Consider the following 21,145-nt stretch of genomic DNA (forward strand, 5'->3'; position numbering starts at 1 on the left):
GGGTCTGGGACGCAGCCAGCTCTGGGGGTGCCTTTGAGCGAGCCCTGCCTAACTGGGCTGGGGACTCAGCCCAGCTGGCTAATGGCTTCGTTAGTGACCCCAAGGGTGGGACGCTGGCTGTGGGTCCGACTGGTGCCTGGCGGGGCAGCCGGGGGGTGTTGTCATCTAGGGAAGGAGCCGCCCCGAGATAAGGCGCAGCGGGAGCTTTGGGGCCCAGCACCAGATAAGGCTGGAATGTGCGCGTGTGGCCCTGGGTCGCCACCGTGGGATTGGCCGGTGGTGATTTGTGGCCACATGGGATTGGCTCATGCCGGGGCGGATAAGAGGCTTGTATAAGAGCGCCTCCACCCCCAATCTGGGCCACCCCCCAGTGGGACTGTCCCCCCTTGTCCCCTGCCTCAGTTTCCCCTGCCACCCCCTGGATCAGCTCATTGTCTCAAGGACGCCCCAGGGTCAGGGGTCAGAGGCAGGAGCCAGTGGAGTCCTGGAGCCGAAGGGGTCACGAGCTGGGGGCGTAGGCAGGGGTGGGCGGGACGAGGGAACTGGGTGCTGGGCAGCCCAGGGAGCGGCTCTGGATCAGAGCCTGGCTCAGCCGCCCTTGGTCGGGCTGCGACGTGCAGAGACGTCTCGGCCGGCCTGGGGCTGAGCGTTGAGCCCCGCCGGCCAGGCCGGGGCCTCGTCTGCAGTGCTGGTGCCAGCTCTGCAGGGGCACAGGTGCCATCTTGGCAGCGGCTGCAGCACAGCGCCTCCCTGCCCCTATTCCAGGCTGCGCCAGGCTGAGGATGGGACTCGGGACAGGGCCTCAGGCATGGGCTGGGCTGGACTGGAGGGGACTTCCCAGAGCCTGTCTGGAGGCCAGGAGGAGCTTCGCCGCAGCTGCCCTCCAGGGCAGAGGAGTTCCAGCTGAGACCAGAGCAACGGGCAGCCCACGGGCAGCCCGTGGGGTGCAGAGAGGGGGAGCGTGGGATCCCTGGAGGCCTGACACTCCCGCCTTTCAGGGCCCTGCCTCTGCCATGAGCCCCTCGGCGCCCCCGCCCCTGCAACACGGGCGAGCCCGGAGCCGGGAGCCCATCGCCCTCGAGGCCTGGCCCGGTGGGCGGAGAATTCCCGGGCGGAGACGGCGCTGGGCCACTCGGGCATCCCCCGGGAACGTGGGCTGCACACTGGGCCCATTGTGCGTTCCCGACCCGAAACACGATCGCCGCTCGGGGAGGAGCGCAGTCCTACAGGCAGGCGGGGCCGCGGGGCCCTCGCTGGCTGTGGATGCTCTGCGGGGCACCGCGTTTCCCAGCCCAGGGGGGCCCGGGCTCTGGGGTATACAGCAGCCAGGTTGGAGCTGGCCAAGGCCCTGTGCCCCCAGCCCCAGCCCGGAGCCCCTGTCCCCGGCTCCCCGCTGAGCCATCTCCGCCCACTCTGCCCTCCTGCCCTTCCTGCTGTTGGGCCTCTGCTCAGAGCGGCTCTTTGTTCAGCTGAAGCCTTGTTTATGTAGGGGAATGCAGCCCCCTGCCCTGCGGTGCCCCCCACTCCTGACCCACAGCCCCCCGCCCCCATCCCTATCAGTGCCCCTCACTCCTACCCCCGTCTGCTCCCTTCCCCGAGGTGTAAGAGAACCCAGGCTCCCAGCCCCCCGCCCCGCCCCCCCGGGTCTAGGTGGGCACAGGGCTGGGGGGGCGGGGAGCCCTTACCTGGCTCCCGCCTGTACCACCCCCCTTGCCCACATGGGGGCACCCAGCTCAGCTCCACCCCCACCTGGTAGAACAGGTTTGGCTGAGCCCCCCCAGGGTCTGGGTGGGGGCTGGAAGGGAACCTGAGCCCCTGGGCGGGGGAGGGGAGGGGAGGCTAATCCTGCCTGGAGCCTGCCTAGGACCTGGGAGAGCCCAGCCGGAGAACCCAGGTGCCCCAGGCCCCACTCCCCTCCCAGAGTGGGAGTGGGAGTGGGAGTGGGAGAGAACCACTGCTCCTCTGGAGCTGGAGAGAGCCCAGGAGTCTGGGCTCTGGGGGGGACACGCTGGGCCCGTGGGCTGGGGTCCCGGGAGCAGCTCACAGGGTCCCTGCCCCTGCCTGGGCCTGGGTCTATGGGAGGGTGGGTAGGAGCCGGGATGCCCCGGTTCTCTCCAGCTCTGGGAGGGCAGCGGGGATATGGGGGTGAGAGTAGGGGGATCTCGGAGCCCGGACCCCTGGGTCCCACCCTGTCGTAGGTAGGATGCGGGGACTGGCCGGGGGTTAACCTGGAGCCTGGACACCGGGATTCTCCCCCTGCTCTGGGAGGGCAGTGGGGACCGGGGCTGAGATTGGGGTCCTTGGAGCCAGGACGCCTGGATCCACAGCTCCAGGCTGTGGTGGGTGCCCCGGTCTGCATGCAGCCCCTGCCCCCACCCCCCCTTGCTGGCCATGGGCGGCCAGGCACACAGAGGCCCATTGTGGTCCCGGCCCCCGCCCCCCCTGGGCCTGCAGGGGTGCAGCCACACTGCCGGCTTTGTGGGGCAGGCGGTAACTGGAGCCCCCTCCACCCCCCCGCCCCCCCGCCCTGGCGCCAGCGCCACCACCATCGTGCAAGGTGCAGCCCCGGGCGTGCGAAGTGCACACAAGCATGTGAGTGTGTGTGCAAAGGAGGGGGGGCGGGCAGGGGGTGGATGTGCATGCATGTGTCCCTCTCCGGGACACCTGGGTTCTCTGTGTGTGCATGTGTGTGTGTCTGAGACATTTGAATTCTGTGTGTGTATGTGCGGGGGGGGTGAGACATGGGGGTTCTGTGTGTGCATGTGTGTGTCTCCTGGACACCTCGGTTCTCTGTGTGTATGTATGCTGGATGCCTGTGTTCTCTGTGTCAGACATCCGGGTTGTGTGCGTGTGTGTGGTGTGCAGTGTGTGCAGATCCGGCAGTGCCATGCGCATGCAAGCATATGGGGCTCCCTATCCTGTTTCCACCCACTGGTAGCATCTGTGAGCAGGCATGTGGGGGGGGGGCACACACAGGTGTGCACTGGGTGATGTGGGTGCAGTGCAGACAGGCGCATGTGTGGCTGGGATGCCTGTGTGTCTTGGGCAGTGCATGTGCCAGGGTGGGGTGCAGAGCCCTGTGTGTGCCTGCTATGAAGCAGGGGGAGGAAAGGGGATTGTATGACAGTGCCTTTCATGTGTTCCTGCAGAGTGTGTGCACATTTGTACATGTGTGCGGTGGCTCTCTACATGGGCAGTGGAGCCTGGGTGTGCACGTGCTCCCCATGTTATGTGCAGGGTTGTGTCAGGGCAAGGCTGCATGTAGGTGTGTGTGCATGTGGGGGGGGGGTGTTGCACTGGTGCTGTGCACAGAATGGTGCTGGTGTGTGGTACTGCAGCTGTGCCATGCCCTGTGGTGCTGTGCCCCATGTGTGCATATGTGCACATTTGTGTGCATGTGCAGAGCTGTCTGGGGGGGTGCGTGCTGCACGCTGTATGTACAGGGCAGGGCTGGGCAGGTACATGGGGTGCGTGTTGTACCGGTGTGCGCTGCTGCATGTGTGAGCGGGGGCTCTGCATGTGCCAGGGGGTCCCCACATGTGCCATCATGCATGTGCAGTGGGGGGGGGGGTGCAGACAGCTTATGTACGCATGCAGACTGAGGCGTGGGTGTCCCACACACCTGGGCTGTGCGTGTCAGATGCCTGCGTCCCATGTGTGCCTGTCAGTAGGCGTGTGTGCACACTCCAGCGGGCGCGTGCATGGAGCGTGTGTGTCCGTGTCTCCCGGACACCTGGGTCCCATGTGCGCCTGCCCGTGCACATGTGTGCGCACGCCTGTGTGCGTGTGCAGGGAGTCTGCGTGCGCACAGGGCCGTGTGCAGGCGTGTGCATCCCCGTGTGCGTGTGCGCGTGCGGGGGGGGGGGCCCTGTGTGCGTGCACCGAGCGGCATACGTGTGTGCGCGTGGGTGCGCGCGTGTCCCGGACACCGGGCTCCCCGGGGCGCGCCGGCCCGGACGCCGCGGTCCCGCGGGGCGGGGGCGGGGGCTGCGGCGGCGCGGGGGGGGCCGCGGCCACCTGACCGCCGCCGCCGCAACATGGCGATGGGCCCCCCCCCGCCCGCGCCCGCGCCCGCGCCCGCGCCGCGCTGAGCGGCCCCGCGCCCGCGCCCGAGGCGGCATGCGGCGGCCGCGGGGCCGGGCCGGGCGCCCCGCGATGCGGTGAGTGCCCCCGGCGCCGGGCCCCGCCGCCGAGCCGGCCGGGATGGAGGCGCGGGGGGGGCGGGATGCGGACCCTTGCGGCCGCCGCGGCGGGGGAGCGGGGCGGGCGGGCGGGGCCGGCATTACGGGGCGCCTGGATGCCTGCCCGCGGTGTGTGTGCACGAGTGTGTGTCCACCTGCCTGTGTGCGCGCCTGCCTGCCTGGACTCCTGTGGACGTGTGTGCATGCGTGTACACGCCTGCATGGCTGTGCGTGTGCATGACTGTGTCTGTGACTTCCTCTGTGTACGTGGGAGCGTGTGTTTGTGTGTGCCTGCATGTGTGTCCCTGGCTCCAAGCATGTCTGTCCCGTGCTTCTCTGCATGTGTGTGTGTGCCTGTCTGTGTGTGCATGCGCATACATGTGCATGTGTGTATATGCCTCTGTGTGTGGGCGTGTGTGTGCATGCCTGTGCGTGTACATATCTTTGTGTGTAGTCTTGTGTGCACACGTCCATGTATGCATGTGTGTGCACGTGCCTGTGTGTATATATGTGTGCGTGCCTTTGTGTGTGCATATGTGCACACCTTTGTGTGTGCATGCTTGTGCATGTGTGGGTCACAGACCCACACCGGATCTATGCAGGAGCAAGGATCCTTGCTCCCAGCAGACATAAGCAGGCTGGGCTGTGTGGTCACGTGTGCGTACAGACGTGTGCGTATATGTGTGTGATAGAGATCCCTGCAAACAGTGTGCAAGAGCAGGGATCCCAGCCCCTGGTATGTACATGGATGGATGGTGGGCGCAAGTCCGGCAGGACTGTGAGATCACACGCGCACGTGCATGTGTCTGTGTGTACACATGTGTGTTTCCATGTGCTTATGTCTATGAGTGCACACATGCACGAGCGCTCACGAGTGTGTCAAGGTGTACGTGTGTCCACGTGGGAGTGTGCATGGCCAGGTACCTGGGTGTAATTCTGCACGAGTGTGTACATATATGAGTGCACGGGTATGGGAGTGCATGTGTGCACCACACCTCCCCTCCCCTCCCCTCCCCCCCGCTACCCCCGTGGTGGCACCCTGAGCTCGCGGGGGCGGGTCCTGCTTGACTCGGCCCCTTTCCCTGGATCCTGCCCCGTCCCGGCCCCCCCCGCTGCGGGGTGCCCATGGCCCGGCTGTCCAGCTCTGCCCGGGGTGCGCGGGGGCTGGGAGCCCGGACACCGGGTTCTGTCCGGGGGCTGGGAGCAGAGCGGGGACTACGGGGTTCGAAGGGGGGAGCCTGGGGCTGGGATCCAGGACACTTGGGGTTATTGCCCAGCCTTGGGGCGGGTCTAGCGAGAGCGGCAGGGACTCAGAGCCTGGAGACGTGGGCTCTCTCCGCGCGCTGCGAGCGACCTGGGGTGGGGTGGGGTGACCCAGCGAGGCCGCAAGCCCGGACATCTGGGCTCCCCCCGGGCCCTGGGGCAGGGTGCAGCGTGCTCTCAGTCACGCAGCGCCCGGCGCCGACTCTTTTGTCCTATTGATGGGCACTGCTGTCAATAGACAGCTCCGTGCCCCACTCCTCTCCCCACCGGGGTGGGCCAGCCCGGGCCAGCGCAGAGGTCATGCCAGGGCTCATGCCAACCCCCGCCCCCTTCGCCCCCCCAACACGTGGTACTCCCTGGTGCATGCCCACCCCTCAGGGGGCGCACCCCCTTGCCCCCAGTGGGGTCTGCTGGGAATCCCCAGCCTATTATTATATTATATAGTGTAGCTTTACAGTATAGCATAATCAGTTATGCATACGTTATACATGGTGTGTGTTTCTCTCATGCTTTCCAGTTCTCATCTCATCTCATCTGGTCTCATCTCATGGGTAACACATCTTAACATATTGTAACATTGTGTCATATTTTCTGCTAGCGAATCGCATGTGTCTGTCTACATGTAATATATGCTCTAGGCATGTCCCTGTGTCTGCCATACTTTCCAGCTATTCTATTGCGTTGCTTCGCATGTATTATATGCTGAATAAGAGCATCCCGCCAGCCAGTCTTCGCTTTCCGTCCAGCATCAAACACCCAGCCCATGGGGCTTCTTGTGAGCCTGATCCGGCTTGTGGGCCTGTCACCGTGCTGGGTGCCCCTAGACCCCAGGGCTTGATGCTGCCACAAGTGGGTCCTGTGGCTAGATGAGTCTGACCGCAGTACCCACCTAGCACACATCCCCGTGGGTCTGTCATGCTTCCTGGGCATGAGCTGAGCTGAGCTGGGATGATATTGCCTTGCCTTGTATGCTAAATGTGTGTGTGCATATTCACATTCACCTATATGCATTTATAGAAATATATGAACATGTATAGAGCAGTGTATGTACACATGGAAGGCAACCTATCAATCTTTCTGAATCACCAAGTAGGCACAAGAGGTCACCAGGACCTTCAATGCATACACCTAGGCAGACACATGCAGCGGGGAGGCTGCCCAGACCTTCCAAGCCCACTTGAGGCTCTTGAGACACATTCAGAGGCCAGACATTTGGTGCCTCAATGGCTGTGCATTACATGCACGCGTGGGAATCAAACCCAAGTTTCCTGCACAGTGGACAAGGATTCCACCACTGAGCCACAACAGCTGGTGTATGCATGCACTCCTACACACACATGTGCATGCACGTGCTCCCCCATGTTATAAGTGATGTACGTAATTACAGAGATGATATGCCCTATATTACAATATTATTTTAATGTATATTATTGTCTCTAGCTATACTATGTGGTTAATGTACATTGAGTATGTAACTTTCATAGACTTCCTAGATGCTAGGGTCGGAAGGGACCTCAACAGATCATCAAGTCTGACCCCCTGCCCCGGGCAGGAAAGTGCTGGGTTCAGATGACCCCAGCCAGGTGCATGTCCAGTCTCCTCTTAAAGACCTCCAAGGTAGGGGAGAGCACCGCCACCCTTGGAGCCCATTCCAGATTTTGGTAACCCTTACTGTGAAGAAGTTCTTCCCTCTTGAAGCGCGGCGCCCAAAACTGAATGCAGTACTCCAGCTGCGGCCTCTCCAGTGCCACATAGAGAAGTATCACCTCCCTAGATGCACCTGTTAATGCATGAAAGAGTGTGGTTAGCTCTATTGATTGCATTGTCACACTGTCGGCTCATGTTCATCTTTGAGTCAGCTATGACTCCGAAATTAATACATGGCATGCTGAGAAGCTATAGGGTGCAAAGTGAGACTCAAACGCATGGAAGTGCATTGTCTGTTAGGTCTCAGATAGATAGAAAAATGTCCTTACACGGTAAAATAACGCAACACTTCTCACGCTGAGCATCCTCTGCTCAGGACCCACCCCCACCTCCCTACCCACCTCAGCCCCCTGCCCCTGCCTGCCCTGTAGGCAGGACTTCAGGTGCTTGGGCGGGTCGGAGCTGGGTGGAGGAGACAGCTTCCATTTTGACTAAGGGCAATATCTCCCCCAGCCCAGAGCTGTCGTTTCCGCTTCGGCCCCATTGACCGTGGGAGGAGTCAGCCACTATATTCAGTGCTGGAAGGGGCACGGGATGGCAGGAGATCGCCCTGCCCGCTTCAGTCCCTCTGCTCCCCCAGCGTACCTGCAGGAGCTAGGAGGAGGATAATTGGGACTGGGCCAGGCCCCAGTGCCATAGCAGGAGATGTGGGCTGTGTTGGAGGGGGGCATGGTGGTACTCGAGTCATCTGGGGTGGGGGTCATAAGTATGTGGGAGGGGCGCAGGCCTGGGATTGGAAACCCTGCGGGCGTCACGACGGAACAGTGAGCACCACGACAGAACGGTGACTGTAGCGATGGAACGGCAGGCACGCGATGGGCTGGCCAGCGTCACAATGAATGGTGGGCGTTATGATCCAACAGTGCGTGTTGGGATAGAAAAGGTAGCACGGTGATAGAACGGGAGTGCGATAGAAAGACGAGTGTTGGGGCAGACCAGCTACCGTCGCAGTAGATCGTGAGTGTCATGATAGACTGGTGAGTGTTGTTACAGGCTGGCTAGTGTCACGATAGGATGGCCATAGACAGTGCTGGAGTCAGGACAGAACCGCGATACCTGCAGTAGTGCAAGCGGTAGTTGTGATAGGAGCGGCGGGTGTCATGACAGATCTATAGGAGTCACGATCTAGCCTGTGATAGAGCCATAAGAGTCACACCAAAACCGCAGGAGTCTGTGATTGTCACAATCGACTTGCAGGAGTTGTGATAGTAGAGCGGGAATCACGAGAGGACTGGGAGTTGCGATGGAGCAGTGAGAGTCATGCTGAGACCATGGGTGACATGATAGAAGAGTGGAGAGTCATGATAGAGCAGTGGGGACTCATGATAGAGCCATGGTGTCCGGGGAGCAGGAGTCATGACACGCGTGTGAGTATCGCAATAAAGTCACAGGGCCCACAACAGCTCCATGGGCATCATGATAGACAAGCAAGGCCACAAGCGACCCATGGGTGTTGCTCTATGTGTCACGATGAGGCTAGTGAGCATTGTGACACAACCCCAGAGAGATGGAGACGTCATAATAGGACCACGTGTGTTTCTGGGAGTCATGCCAGACTCGTGGTAGCCTTGGCACGGCAGTCATGACAGTGGCTGTGACACCCTGGCTGTCGTGACAGAGCTGTAAGCATCAGGACAGAGAGGAGCGAGAGTCACAATACAGGCCCAGGGCGGGGGGATATAAATGTGAGCATCAGGAGAGCAAGCACATGTGTCGTGATAGCAACCTTGAGTGCTGTGACTGTCACGGCAGAGCCGTGGGTATCCCGATGAGAGAGGCAGGTGTGACAGCAGCCTGAGCGCTGTGCCCATGGTACAAGCCGCCCATGCTGCTTTTTCGGGCTGTGCAGGACGTCTTGGGCAGAGCTGGGGCAAGCCCCAGCCCGGGGGGCTTGGGGAGCTGGACGACTGGGCAGGGAGCTGGCCTTGGTGAGAAGGAGCTGAGACTCGGAGACTGTGGGTTGTAAGGGGCACGCCAAGGCCTGCGGGGGCTGTCAGCCTCGGGGGGGGGCTGACCTGGCTCCCAGTCAGAGGCTGAGGTTACAGCCGCAGAAAGCTGGGTGCTGTACGACCCTGGACCCACGATCAGGAGGCTCTGGGTGCGGCACAAACCTCCCAGGCCAGGATCAGGGCCTGCCACCCCAGGTAGCGCCCCAGCGCAATGCGAGGCCACACCTGAGCGGGCCCCTAGACTTCCTGCAAGGCTGCTCCACCCCACCCGTCCCACGCACCTCCCTGAGCCAGGAGAGGAGCCAGGCGGCCGGGCCTGCCAGCCACAGTACCCACTCCGCTACCCCATGGGGGCAGTGGCTGAGCCCCCTGCCCCATAGCGGGAGCTGTCCTTCCCCAGGGCAGTTTCCATGACCCCCCCCAGGTGCTCGAGTGCCGCGGGTGCCCTTGAGCTGTGCCAGGCTGGCGCCGTGCCTGGTTCCTCTGCTATAAATCCCCTGCGCACTTGTCGCCAGCCAGCTCCCGGCACTGCTCTGCTCCTCCCGGTAGGTCCGAGCCCCCCGGCTGCCAGCCTGGGACGGGGGTGAGGGCTGCGGGGGGGCAGCAGGAAGGGGGCTGGACACCTGGGTCCTCTACCTGCTCTGGGAGGGGAAAGGGAACAGATAGGTCACAGCTGGGCTGGATGCCTGGGATCTCCGTGTTGAGCAGGTGGGGTCGGGAGCCCGGACCCCTAGGATCTCTCCCAGCCCTGAGACGGGACTGGGGCCAGGTCTGTTCCAGCAGGCGTGGGGCAAGCAGGGAACCGGGCCCCGGGCGCCCGGGTGCTTTCCCAGATCTGGGAGGGGAGCGCTGGCTGGAAGTTGAGAGCGGTGGGCCGCAAGCCCGGGCTCCTGGGTTTTCTTCAGTTGTGGGGGCCGGGGCTGGGAGCAGGGTGCAAGCCTGGACGCCTGGGTGCGCTTCCAGCCTTGGGAGGGGGGTGAAGTCAGGCGCATTAGGGCAGGGGGAGCCGGGACGCCTGGGTTCTCCCTGGCCCTGGGTGCAGAGCAGGGTGGCGGGGCTGGTGTGGCCCCGACTCCTGGCTTCCTGTCCCAGCGCTGGGAGGGGAGCAGGGTCTAGCGGTTATAGCAGGGGAGCGCAGAAGCTAGGACACCTGGGTTGCCTTCCCGGGCACAGGAAAGGAGTGGTGTCTAGGGGCTCAGGGCTGGGAAGGGAGGTGGGGGGCCGGCAGGTTAGAGGCACTCGGGCACCGGGGCGCGCGAGCAGGGGCTGGGTGCCGAGCCCCGCGGTGCAGGCGGACCTGCGCGGAGCTCACCTGCGGCCTGCCCCAGTTCCCTGTAACCGTAGCCGGGGTGGGGTGGGGGGAGGGGCAGGGCTGAAGTAACCCTACCTCTCCCCCGAGGGCCGAGAGGGGGATGGGGGAGGGCGAAAGCCGACCTGGCTGCCTTGGGTTCCTCTTGCCAAGCTGTCACCTGAGCCCAGGGCCGCGGACGCCTGGTCCCCTCCCAGCTCTGGAAGGGGAGCTTCATCTAGTGGGGTCGAGGAGGGGGGTGTGCGGAGGCCCTGGCACCCGGGACACCTGGGGTCTCTGCCAGCTTGGAGGAGGGAGCGTCCCAGGGGCTTGGATGGGGGCGCGGACCCGGACACCTGGGCCCTCTTCGGGTTCTGGGGGGGGAGTGGGGCCAGGGGCGCTAAAGCACCAGGAGGATGCGGGGCCGAGGGGGACTTTAGGCCCTGGAGGTGTCTAAATCCCTTGGGGCCTCTCGGCCTCCTGCCACCCCAGCACCTGCAGCACTTGAGAGGGGCCTGGCCTGCTCCCCGCGTGCCTGGCATCCGGATCAGGGCAGTGGGGAGAGAACCCAGCGCCCCTGCCCTCCCCCAGGGCACCACATTAGCCCGGAGACATGGTGCTGGGATGCAGCTGGCTCGGGGGGCGGGGGGCGCTGGGAGTAGCTGGGGCAAGGGGTTGCTGGGTCACCAGGGAGCTGGGCAGGGTCTGCCCTCAATGTCTGGCCTGGGGCTTGAAGGTATGGGGAGGAAGGGGTTATGCCAGCCCCCGGCAGGAGGGCCTGTGCTGGTTGCACTGAGCTGGATCTGCCCTCCCCTCCTGCCCCCCAGTGCCCCCAAGAGTCAGCTACGTCCAGGATCCCTGTATATGCCCCCCCGCCCCCAACCAGCTGCATCCTGGGATCGCTGTATCCCCAGCCCCAGCTTCCCCCAGAGCCAGCTGCCTCTGTCCTATTTGGCTCCTGGCATGTTCCACCCCAGAGCCAGCTGCATCCTGGCAAGGGGCTTGTACCCCAGCCCCGATGCCCCCCCGAGCTGGCTGCACCCCTGGCTCTCTCCAGCCTCCCGGGCACAGCCTGCTCTGTGCGGAGGCACCGCAGCGCCACACACAAAGCCAGCAGCTGCTCCTATCACACGGCCCATTGACCCTCGCTCCAGCCCCGCCCTGTGCCCAGCCCCGCTCCACCTGCTCATTGGCCATGGGTCCTCACTCCTGCGCTGGCACTGACCCACATCCAGGTGGGAGGATGGGAACACGCAGGCCTGGCTGCTCTAGTGTGTCCTGGAACATGGCTCCCGGCGGGGAGGGGGAGGGGTTCCTGGCTGGGATGCGGCTGGCTCTGGGGTGGGTGTGTTGCTGGCTGGGTATAGCAGGGACTCCTTACCCAGCAGTGATATGGGGCTAGCCTTGGGGCTGGAAATATGGGGCCTTTCACCTGGCAGTGGGATGCGGCTGACTCTGGGGTGGGTGTTGGGGGCTGAGTATAACAGGGATGCAGCTGGCTCTAGGGTGGGGTTGGGGCTGGGTATAACAGAGCCAGCTTGGGCAATGCTGGTGTGTTCCGGTGGTCAGGCTAGACTGGGCTCTGCCAAGGTGCCTCAGATGGGGCACGTGTGTGTAAAGGCTCCGAGAGACAGGTGTGCAGGAGCAGGGTGGGAGTGTGCAAAGGGGTAAATGTGCACATGAGCTTTCAAGGGAGGGCTGGGAGGTGGGTGGGTGGGCTGTGTGTGTTCAGGGCTGTTTGTGCCCAGGAGCAAGGCTGTGTAGGGCAGCATGTGTGCACATATGTGTGCATGTGTGCACAGACAAATGCTGGGCCATGTGAGTCTTGGGGTAGGGTGAGGAGTGTGCAAGAGTTTGCATGTGCACAGGGTTGTGTGCACGGGGTGTGTGTCCACAGGGCAAAGCCAAGCAGTATGGATGCAGGGAATTGTGTGTGCATGGGGGTGTGTGCATGGGGATGTGGGCACAGGGCATGTAAGCAGGGGCAGGGCAGGACAGTGTGTGTGGATGACACGGGTGTAGGTACAGGGGGTGGGGCAGTGTGTGTGCACAGGGACCAAGACAGGGCAGCATGTGTGTGTACATGTATGTATTTGTATGTGCATAGGGCTGCATGTACCAGGAGCAGGCAGCATGCATGACTATGTGCATGTGTGTGTGTGCACCCAGGGGCCCAGACAGGGTAGCATGTGCGTGTGTGTACACATGTATGTGTGTGCACAGGGCTGTACGGGGGTGGGGCAACATGCACAACTATGTGCACATGGGGCTATGTGTGCATGTGCACAGCCATATGTGTACACATGGGGCCAAGACAGGTCAGTGTGTGTGTGTGCACACGTAGGTGTGTGCGCCTGAGGCTGTGTGTACAGGGTTGGGGCAGTGTGCACAGCTGTGTGTGCACGTGGTGTGTATGTGCATGCACACAGACACGGCCCAGTAGGGCAGCGGGTGTGCACACACGCATGCATCCATGTGTGCACGTGTGCGTGTGTGCAGGCCCACCTGACCCGTGTCCCCCCGCAGGCGCCCCTGGCAGTCGGCCGCCCCCCCCACCCTCGCCGTGGCGCCCTGAGCAGGGTGGGTGGGTCGCCGCGCCCCCGCCCGCCATGGCCTGCACCGCGCCCGCCCCGCCCCGCGCGCTCAAGATGGTGTCGCGCCGCCGCGCCCTGCTGCTGCTGCTGCTGCTCGGCTCCTCCCTCAGCCTCCTGCTGCACCGAGGCACCCACCTGCCCTGGTACCCGGGGCAAAGCTAAGAGTGGGCCTGGGCGGGGCTTGAGGCCGGGGCGGGGCTACGGATGGGCCTGGGCGGGGCTTTGGGGGTGGGGCTAGATGGCAGGTATAGGGTGGAGCTAGAGGGAACTGGGGGTGGGATTGGAGGCAGGGGTGGGGCTGAGGGTGGGCCTGGGTGGGAGTTCAGGGGTGGGGCTATCTGGCAGGGGTGGAGTTTAAGGGTGGAGGTGGAGCCTGGGAACATTGGAGGCAGAGCTGGGGCCCAGGGTGGAGCTGGGTGGAACTGGGGGTGGGGTTTGAAGCAGGGGTGGGGCTAGGGTGTGTCTGAGCAGGGTTGGAGGGTGGGGGCAGGGCTTTATGGCTAGAGAGAGTTGGGGCTGGGACTTGGTGGAGATTAGGGACATTAGTGGGTGGAGCTTGGGGAGGGGCTAAAGGGTGCTTGGGCAGGCTTGATGGTGGGGATGGGGCTAGAGGGGGTTGGTTTAGGGACTAGGAAGGTCTCTGGGGGTGGGGCTATGTGGAAGGGAGGGGCAAGGGGGAATTATGGGCAGGGCTTGAGGGTGGGGCGGGGCTAGTCTCTGGGAGCGGGCCAAGGAGAGCTTGTGGTGGTGGGGCAAGAGGGAGCTGAGATTGGGGCGGGCCAAGGCAGTAGGTGGGCAAGGTCTGAGAATGGCCCAGAGCTGGAGGGCAGGGAGGGACAAGAGGGGATGGGGCGGGGCTACAGGGAAGATGGAGAGGGGGCGGAGCTCAGAGGGGTTGTGGGGCAGGGCTGTGAAGTGGGCAGGAGGGAGTTCATGGGGCAGAGGAATAGGAGAGGGAGGGGCCATGGAAAGAGGAGGGGCAACAGGAGGGTGTGACCTGGTAGGGGAGGGGCTAAAAGAGAGGGGTACAGGTGGGTGTGGCCACAGCAGGGGGGGCCCCGGCCAGGGAGGGGCCATGGAAAGGCGGGGCTATGCGGGGGTGTCATGGTGGGGGCGGGGCTATGGGTGAGCGTGGTTCAGCTGGAGGCAGGGCTGTGGCTGGCCATGGCATGACAGGGCAGGGCTATGGGAAGAGGAAGGGCCAGGGCAGAGCAGGGCGTTGGGGAGGTGTGGCTATACGAAGGGGTGGGGCTATAGGAAGTGGGCGGGGCTGTTCGTGGGAGTAGCATGGCAGGGCTGGGCTGCAGATGGGTGTGGCCATGGCAGGGAGGGGCTACCCAAACAGGAGGGGTGGCAGGAGCGTCACTGCCCCCCCTCACGCCCCGCCCCCTCACGCCCCGCCCCCAGGCCCCCCAAGTCAGGCGCGCCGGCCTGCCCGTCCCCGGCGCCGGGCCCGAAGCGCATGGCCGTGGCCTTCCTGAAGACGCACAAAACGGCCGGCTCCACGGTGCAGAACATCCTCTTCCGCTTCGCCGAGCGCCACAACCTGACGGTGGCCCTGCCCCACCCGCCCTGCGACCACCAGTTCTGCTACCCCCGCGACTTCTCGGCCCGCTACGTCCACCCGCACACGCGCCCGCCCGCCTTCATCGCCAGCCACCTGCGCTTCCGCGCCGCCGAGCTGCGCCGCCTCATGCCCAACGACACAGTCTACGTCACCATCCTGCGCGAGCCCGTCGCCATGTTCGAGTCGCTCTTCACCTACTACAACCAGTACTGCCCGGCTTTCCGGCGCGTGCCCAACGCCTCCCTCGCCACCTTCCTGGAGGAGCCGCGGGCCTACTACCGCCCCCAGGAGAAGTACGCCATGTACGCCCACAACACGCTGGTCTACGACCTGGGCGGCGACAACGACCACGACCCTGCTGACGCCGCCTACTTGCCTGGCCTCATCCGCCAAGTGGAAGACGCCTTCGCTTTGGTCATGATCGCCGAGTACTTCGACGAGTCCCTGGTGCTTCTCCGCCGCCTGCTCAACTGGGACCTGGACGACGTCCTCTATGTCAAGCTCAACATGCGGGCGCCGCAGTCGCGGGGCAACGGCACGGCCCCAGGCGTGGCCGCCCACGTCCGGGCCTGGAACGCGCTGGACGCCGGGCTCTACGCCCACTTCAACGCCACCTTCTGGGCCCGCGTCAGCCGCGCCGGGCGGGACTGCGTGGAGGCCGAGGTGCGGGCGCTGAGAGCCGCCCGTGACCGCCTGGTGGGCGCCTGCTTTGGGGGCCGGCCCCAGCCCCGGCCCGCCACCCAGATCCGCAACAAGGAGCTGCGGCCCTGGCAGCCCAGCGCCCAGGTGGAGATCGTGGGCTACGACCTGCCGCCTGGCTCAGGCGCCCCCCCGGACCCGCGCTGCCTCAAGCTGGTCATGCCCGAGGTGCAGTACTCCCGCTACCTGCTGCGCAAGCAGAGCCTGCGCTCCCGGCGCCGCCGCGGCCCCCCTCCGCCGGCCCGGCCTGGTCCCCGGGTGCTGCCCCCCCGCCGCGGCCTGCCGCCCAAGGCTGCTTGAGCCGCCACCCGCGGGCGTCTCTGGACTGGGGACCCTGGCAGCGGGGGCCGCACCGCTGGCCTGGGAGACGGGGTAGGACCCTCGGGAGGGGGTGGATCCGAACCCCTGTGGCATTGCCCGGCTGCTGTGAGCGGACCTGCTGCAGACTTGTGTACACATGCATGTACACATGCGGGCATCATTCTTTTGCATACACATGAACACACACAAACACATGTGGACATCATTCCTTTGCGTGCATGCGCTCACACGTGTGCACATCTTTTTGTGTGCCTACACGCACAGACACACATACACACACAGACATCTTCCCTTTGAACACACACACAGCCCTCCTCCACCAGGCACACAGCCTCAGGCTCCCCGCACACGTACATAAGCCACATTGTAGACACACACCCCTCTGCTTGCACACCCCCATCTTCGTGCAATCACAGAGACTCTGGGCAGGAAGGGAGCTCAGGAGGTCACATCTAGTCCAACCCTGCCTGAGGCAGGATCATCCTGATCCAAACCATCCCAGACAAACCCCTCATCCAGCCTCTTCGTCAAATGACTGTCACCCTGACACAGCACCCAGCATGGCACCCCAGCCTGCCCCAGGGGAAGCAGGGGGCTGCGGTGGCCAGCATCCTGCTGCTGTAAAAGGTTGTTAATATTACCTCCAGAGACCCCAGGCCGAGGCCGTGACCCCACTGCAGAGGAAGGCAAAACCCTTCCAGTCCGGACCAGTCAGGAACTTCCTGCTGCCCCCAGTGCAGCATTGGTCAGATCCTGAGCGGAGGGACAAGACCCTCTACCCAGGACCCTCCAGGGAGAGCCCCAGCAGCCTGGGCTGCAGCAACACCCAGCACCTCTGAGGGAGGCTTAGACGCTCCCGACCCAGGGAGCAGACAGCGGGCTGGGGGCAAGCAGCGCAGCCCAGAGCTGGGAGGTGCCTACAGCCGAGCACAGGAATCGTGGCCCCTAGAGCATCCCCGGGCAGTGGCTGCCCAACCTCTCCTTGCACCCCTGCAGTGATGAGAGCCTGTCATTCCCAGCGTCTCTGCCAGGACCACCCTGCACTGTTACCAGATTTGCCCGCTACTTTGGGGTGTGCTCATTTATTAGGGCTAGGGTCTTGGTAATTCTGTCAGTGTGCTGCTTGTGGTACTTGTGTTTCTATACGGAGCTGTATCTCTCCCCCTGCAAGCCCCCACCCCCCGTGGAGCTATCTTGCAGGACTCAGTTCAGTGGGGCCGGGTTCCTCCAGTCCCCAAATCAGTCATACACACAAACACACACACACAGATTAACGTGACACGCCTGACCTGGCCGGGTTGATCAGCATGGACAGGCTGACACCCTCATGTGCCAAGAATCAGTTCATCAGAGCAGCAATAAACTACAGTCAGACGCGAGCACACAGTTAAACAGAATACCTCCGAATCCGGCTGGGTACCTCCGAATCCGGCTGGGTGTCCGTCTGACACCCTCCTGGGCCAGCATTCAGTTCATTAGGGCACGTCTGAGCCAAACTGGGGCAATCAGCCTGTACAAGTGGATCCCCTTATGCGTTTCGAACTCAGCACGTCCCAATCTTTTAGTTTCTTGATGAGCAGACCCCACAGTATTTCTGGGCTTCACAGGGATCTTTAGCTTCGGTAAGAGGGGCGTTGCTGCAGAGCAAGTGGGGAAAGAGAAGTAAAGAAGGCAAAACATACCCAGTTACCACCAGTTTGACCAGAAAAGTTATTTATTGCTAAGTAGATGAAATATATATTGACACTAGTAGTGATAGACATGCAGAGGAAAAACAAACACAAACAGTCACAGTATACCCTGGTTTCACTAAGCATTTGGGGAAACTTAGCTCAAGCTTAACTAATACAGTTTAAGTTCAGAAATCTCTGCTTAGAGGGAGAGAGAAGAGAAAAGAGAGAGAGAGCTGGGATCTCGCCAGCCCAAGGCACTCGGGCTGCAGAGCCGTCAGGTCCAAGTTCCCAGCACGATCCTTGAAGGGAGACGATCGGCCTCCTGCCGCCTCTCCAGAAGAAAGCGGGTGGTGTCAGCACCCCCACTGCTGCTTCTTTTACAGATTTTTATACCCCCAGTTTAGTTTCTTTCAAGCATTGTCAATATTGTAAATCAAATTGTTTTGACATTTTTTATGGATAGCCGATATCTGTCTTGGAGTTTTTAGAAACACCCTTTTAATTGACAAGGGGTTTTTGGATTTTTGCTTGCTGTGAACAAGCCTCAGCTTAGCATGACCTTTTAGATCTTACTATAGTCTTTTAACAGACTTCAGGCACTTCTTGGAGTGTGCATAACCTGTTGTGGAGAGGACTTCCACCCGTCGTCTCGGGAAAAGTATGACAACACGTGTGGCCAGGGCTCCAACGGGCTGGACGCCGTGATGAACCCTGTACCATTGTTCAAATGCTGCCCGTACCCCCTCGGACTCGGTCTGTCGCCTCAGCGCTCCCTAACCCGGCAACTGAGTTGTAGCCAATTAAGTTTCCATTGGCCTCCCATAGTGGGACCGGGGAACGGCCGGCCCGAGATGCCTAGTAGACTTACTTTTGCTTAGAGGTGTGTGTGTGTGGGGGGGGAAGTCCTTTGTAAATCCAGATTAGAACTGCTCTGATAAATGCCGAGCTGGGTGTAAGAGTCGGTTAGCACTGGGAACACAGCTTCCTTATCATGCCGTGCTCCCCTGCTTTGTTGATCCCAGAATTTACTGCAGTCTCTGCTTCAGGGTTTCTGTTTAGGGGTGCGGGGGTGAGTCAGACAGTCTGTGTCCTGTATCAGGGTCCCCCAAGAACATGGAGCTGGCAGGTAGCAGCGCTGACAGGGAAGGCGTGTTTCCGGGTCTCCAATCTAAACGGACTTTGCTGCAACTCCGAGCCACGGGGCCGCGTCCTGCCCTCGGCAGCAGGCGCGGTCCCTCTTCTCTACGGCAGCCCTTTGCGCAGCCGAGGGCCGCTGTCACGTCCCCTCCTAAATGCCTTTTCCGCAAGCCGGACCTGCCCAGCTCCTTCAGCGCGCGTCCCTTCAGCTTGCTTTGCAAGCCCTCGACCGCTTTGCTGCCTGCCCTGGAGCTCATAACTTCTCCGCGGCCTTTATGAAATTCAGAGCCCAGAGCAGCGCGCGGCGTCCAGATGCGGCTTGCCCAGGGCTGAGCAGAGACGCTGTCGCCGCCCGTGTCCTGAGCCTCCCGCATCCCTTGACGCCTCTCGGAGCCGCACTGGCTTGCGTGCGGCTGCATCACGCGGCGGGCTCGTGCGCGTCTGGTGTACCAGGGCTCCACAGAGCCGCCCCCCTCTGCGCCTGCGCTTTGCAGGGGTCTTCCCCGGTGCGGCCCCTCGCATTGTGCGTCTTGCCTGCACCGCGTCTGTCCAGCACACGTGGGCCGCAACACCTGGCACCCATGTGCACGCACAGCCCCTCATACCTATGCACACCTGCCTGCTGTTACACACGCATTTGGCCTTGCACCCTCGCTGTCTCACACACGCCCACGCAGTCTCTCCCTGCCCCATGTCTCGCACACAGTCCACCCCCTGTATGCAGAGCTGCACATAGAGAGCCCCCCCATCTCTCACTGCACCCTTCTGCACGCATTTCTCACTCACGCTTACACACTCAGTCACACCCACACCAGGGCTCTGTCCCGTCTCTTTCTGTCCCCCAGACACCCCTCTCCTCCCACCCCAGACCATCCAGGGGTCTGGGACCACCCTGCACCCCCCCATTGAACCTCGTCATTCAACGTGTGCACACACACACAGATGCAGTGCAGGTGTCCAACACACACAGAACACAGGTCTGTGACACGCTTGCACATGCACATGCATGCACACACAGCAAAGCAGCATTCCCAGGCTGGTGCTGGCTCTGACCCTCCGTTGCCGCCAGCACGAGGCACCGTTGGTCCTTGCCCAGGGCCTGTGGGTAAAGCTGGGCCTGATGCTGGGGCCTGGGGCTGGTCAATAAAGGACTCTGTGAGGTGCCTGGTGGGCTCTGGTGTCTGTGGCTTTGGCGGGGGGGACGGGTCAGGACTGCTGGGCTTCAGATGGAGCTCAGGGGCAGCTCTGGGACACTGCTTCTGGGATGCGGCTGGCTCTGGGGTGGGCACTGCATCTAGGGATACAGTGGCCTCCCCTGGGCCTGGGAGGTAGGGGCGCGGGTCTGCTGTGCGTGGGATTACCTGGGCGGCAGATTGGACCTGGACGGGGGCCTGGAGAGTCCAGGCTGGGGGTGTGAGAGAGACTGGCAGACACAGCAGGTGAAGGGAGACCCCACCGATGAGGAGAGCAGAGCACAGACCCCCCCGATGATAACCCTGCGGCTGTCAGCCAGGGACATAGGCGCAGGGTCCCTGCTGCAGGTAAAGACTGCCAGGGATACACCCGGCCCCTCTGACACCCCCATAGGCTGGATCAGCCCCCCTGCTCTGACCCCCATACCTCCCCCGGGCCCTCCTGGGTGCTGCACGTCCGGGGGGCCAGCTGCCCCCCTGGACTCTGGGTGCTGGAGTGGGGGGGAGGGTGCAGGGGGGTCAGGGCTGTGGCTGGCTCTGGGTTGGTGCCAGGCGGGTTCTTCTTCAGCCCGGCGCTGCCGCGGGGGCCTGTCCCAGCCTCCCCCATCTCTACCTTCCCATTACACCTGTGTCTCAGTGGCTTGGGGGCTGGGTGGGGCTCCCCAGAGGAGGATCTCTGTGGCCGTGGGGCTGTCCCCACAGCCCTGAGCACGCTCCACAGGCTGGGGATGCACTGACCCCATTGCCCCGATGCCCCCTTCCCCAGCCCTGGTCCTGAGGGTCCCTGTCTCACTCTGCTGGACCTGGGGAGGAACCCAGGAGTCCTGGCAGCGGGGCAGGGGCGGGAGCAGAAGTAGGTGCAAGGGCAAGGGCACAGGCTTCCTCCCATCCCGGCAGCTGTTGCCCCCCCGGCTCCATCATCTTGGTGGCTGGCAGCTGAGCCCTATGGAGGGCTGGCTCCCAGCATTGCCCCTGGCCTGATGCTCTGCCCGCGGCTCCCCGTCAGACCTGCCCTTGCGGGACCGAGGCACCGGGCTCCTGGGCTCTGTGCCAGGCAGGACCTGGGGGGCAAAAGCTGGGAGATCTGGAGGCCCAAGGCCTGTCTGGGGCAGGGGAGAGGTGTCTGTGGGGGCAGAGAGGCGCAGGGCCAGGACTGGACACAGGACAGCTCCGGGGGGGGCGGCGGGTTTGGGAGTTTGGGGTGAGGGGAGGCGCCTGAGCCAGGACACCCGGGTTCTCACTCCACTCTGGCAGGGGGCTGGGGGCTGGGGGCAGCGGTGCAGAGCAGCGCACGCTGGTCCCCAGGACTCCTGGGTACTGTGGCAGGAGCAGGAGGGCCGGTGGCTGGGGCTGCGGCTGGCTCTGGGGAGGTCCCGTGGGTTATTCCTCAGCCTGGTGCTGCCCCCTCATGACCAGTCCGAGCCACAGAGTGAGAAATCCTAGAACAACCAAAAACCCTGCAGAAATCCTAGAGCAACCGTTTAGTTGGTCTAATAAAAATATCACATCTACCCGAAGAACCTGATCTGCCTATGTCCTTAGACCAACATGGCCACAACCAACAACCCTAAAG

The 21,145-nt window shown here is 63.0% G+C and overlaps 1 protein-coding gene across 6 annotated transcripts; it reads left to right on the plus strand.

The window, feature by feature from the left end:
- The first annotated feature begins 1,874 nt into the window (after positions 1 to 1,874).
- GAL3ST3 (galactose-3-O-sulfotransferase 3) lies at positions 1,875 to 19,542 on the plus strand. Of its 6 annotated transcripts, XM_090055052.1 has the most exons (4): positions 3,016 to 4,160; positions 5,962 to 5,995; positions 12,915 to 13,125; positions 14,390 to 19,542. In XM_090055052.1, the coding sequence occupies exons 2-4, from the start codon at positions 5,992 to 5,994 to the stop codon at positions 15,546 to 15,548; spliced, it is 1,374 nt and encodes a 457-aa protein (XP_089911178.1). In that variant the 5' UTR covers positions 3,016 to 4,160; positions 5,962 to 5,991; the 3' UTR covers positions 15,549 to 19,542. The 6 variants fall into 6 exon arrangements, with proteins under 6 accessions (XP_089911181.1, XP_089911177.1, XP_089911178.1 ...); XM_090055055.1 differs by lacking the exons at positions 3,016 to 4,160; positions 5,962 to 5,995 and adding an exon at positions 1,875 to 1,894; XM_090055051.1 differs by lacking the exons at positions 3,016 to 4,160; positions 5,962 to 5,995 and adding an exon at positions 2,174 to 2,592.
- Positions 19,543 to 21,145: the final 1,603 nt, after the last annotated feature.

Source organism: Crocodylus siamensis, chromosome 6, assembly GCF_052110815.1.
Source record: "Crocodylus siamensis isolate JL-2025a chromosome 6, ASM5211081v1, whole genome shotgun sequence".
NCBI classification, from domain to species: Eukaryota; Metazoa; Chordata; order Crocodylia; family Crocodylidae; genus Crocodylus; species Crocodylus siamensis.

Coding starts and splice junctions, on each gene's coding strand:
- GAL3ST3 (XM_090055050.1), top strand. CDS start 12,644: ATGTGCACATGGGGCTATGTGTGCATGTGCACAGCCATATGTGTACAC. Junction 13,126..14,389: donor CGAGGCACCCACCTGCCCTG/GTACCCGGGGCA, acceptor CCCCGCCCCCAG/GCCCCCCAAGTCAGGCGCGC.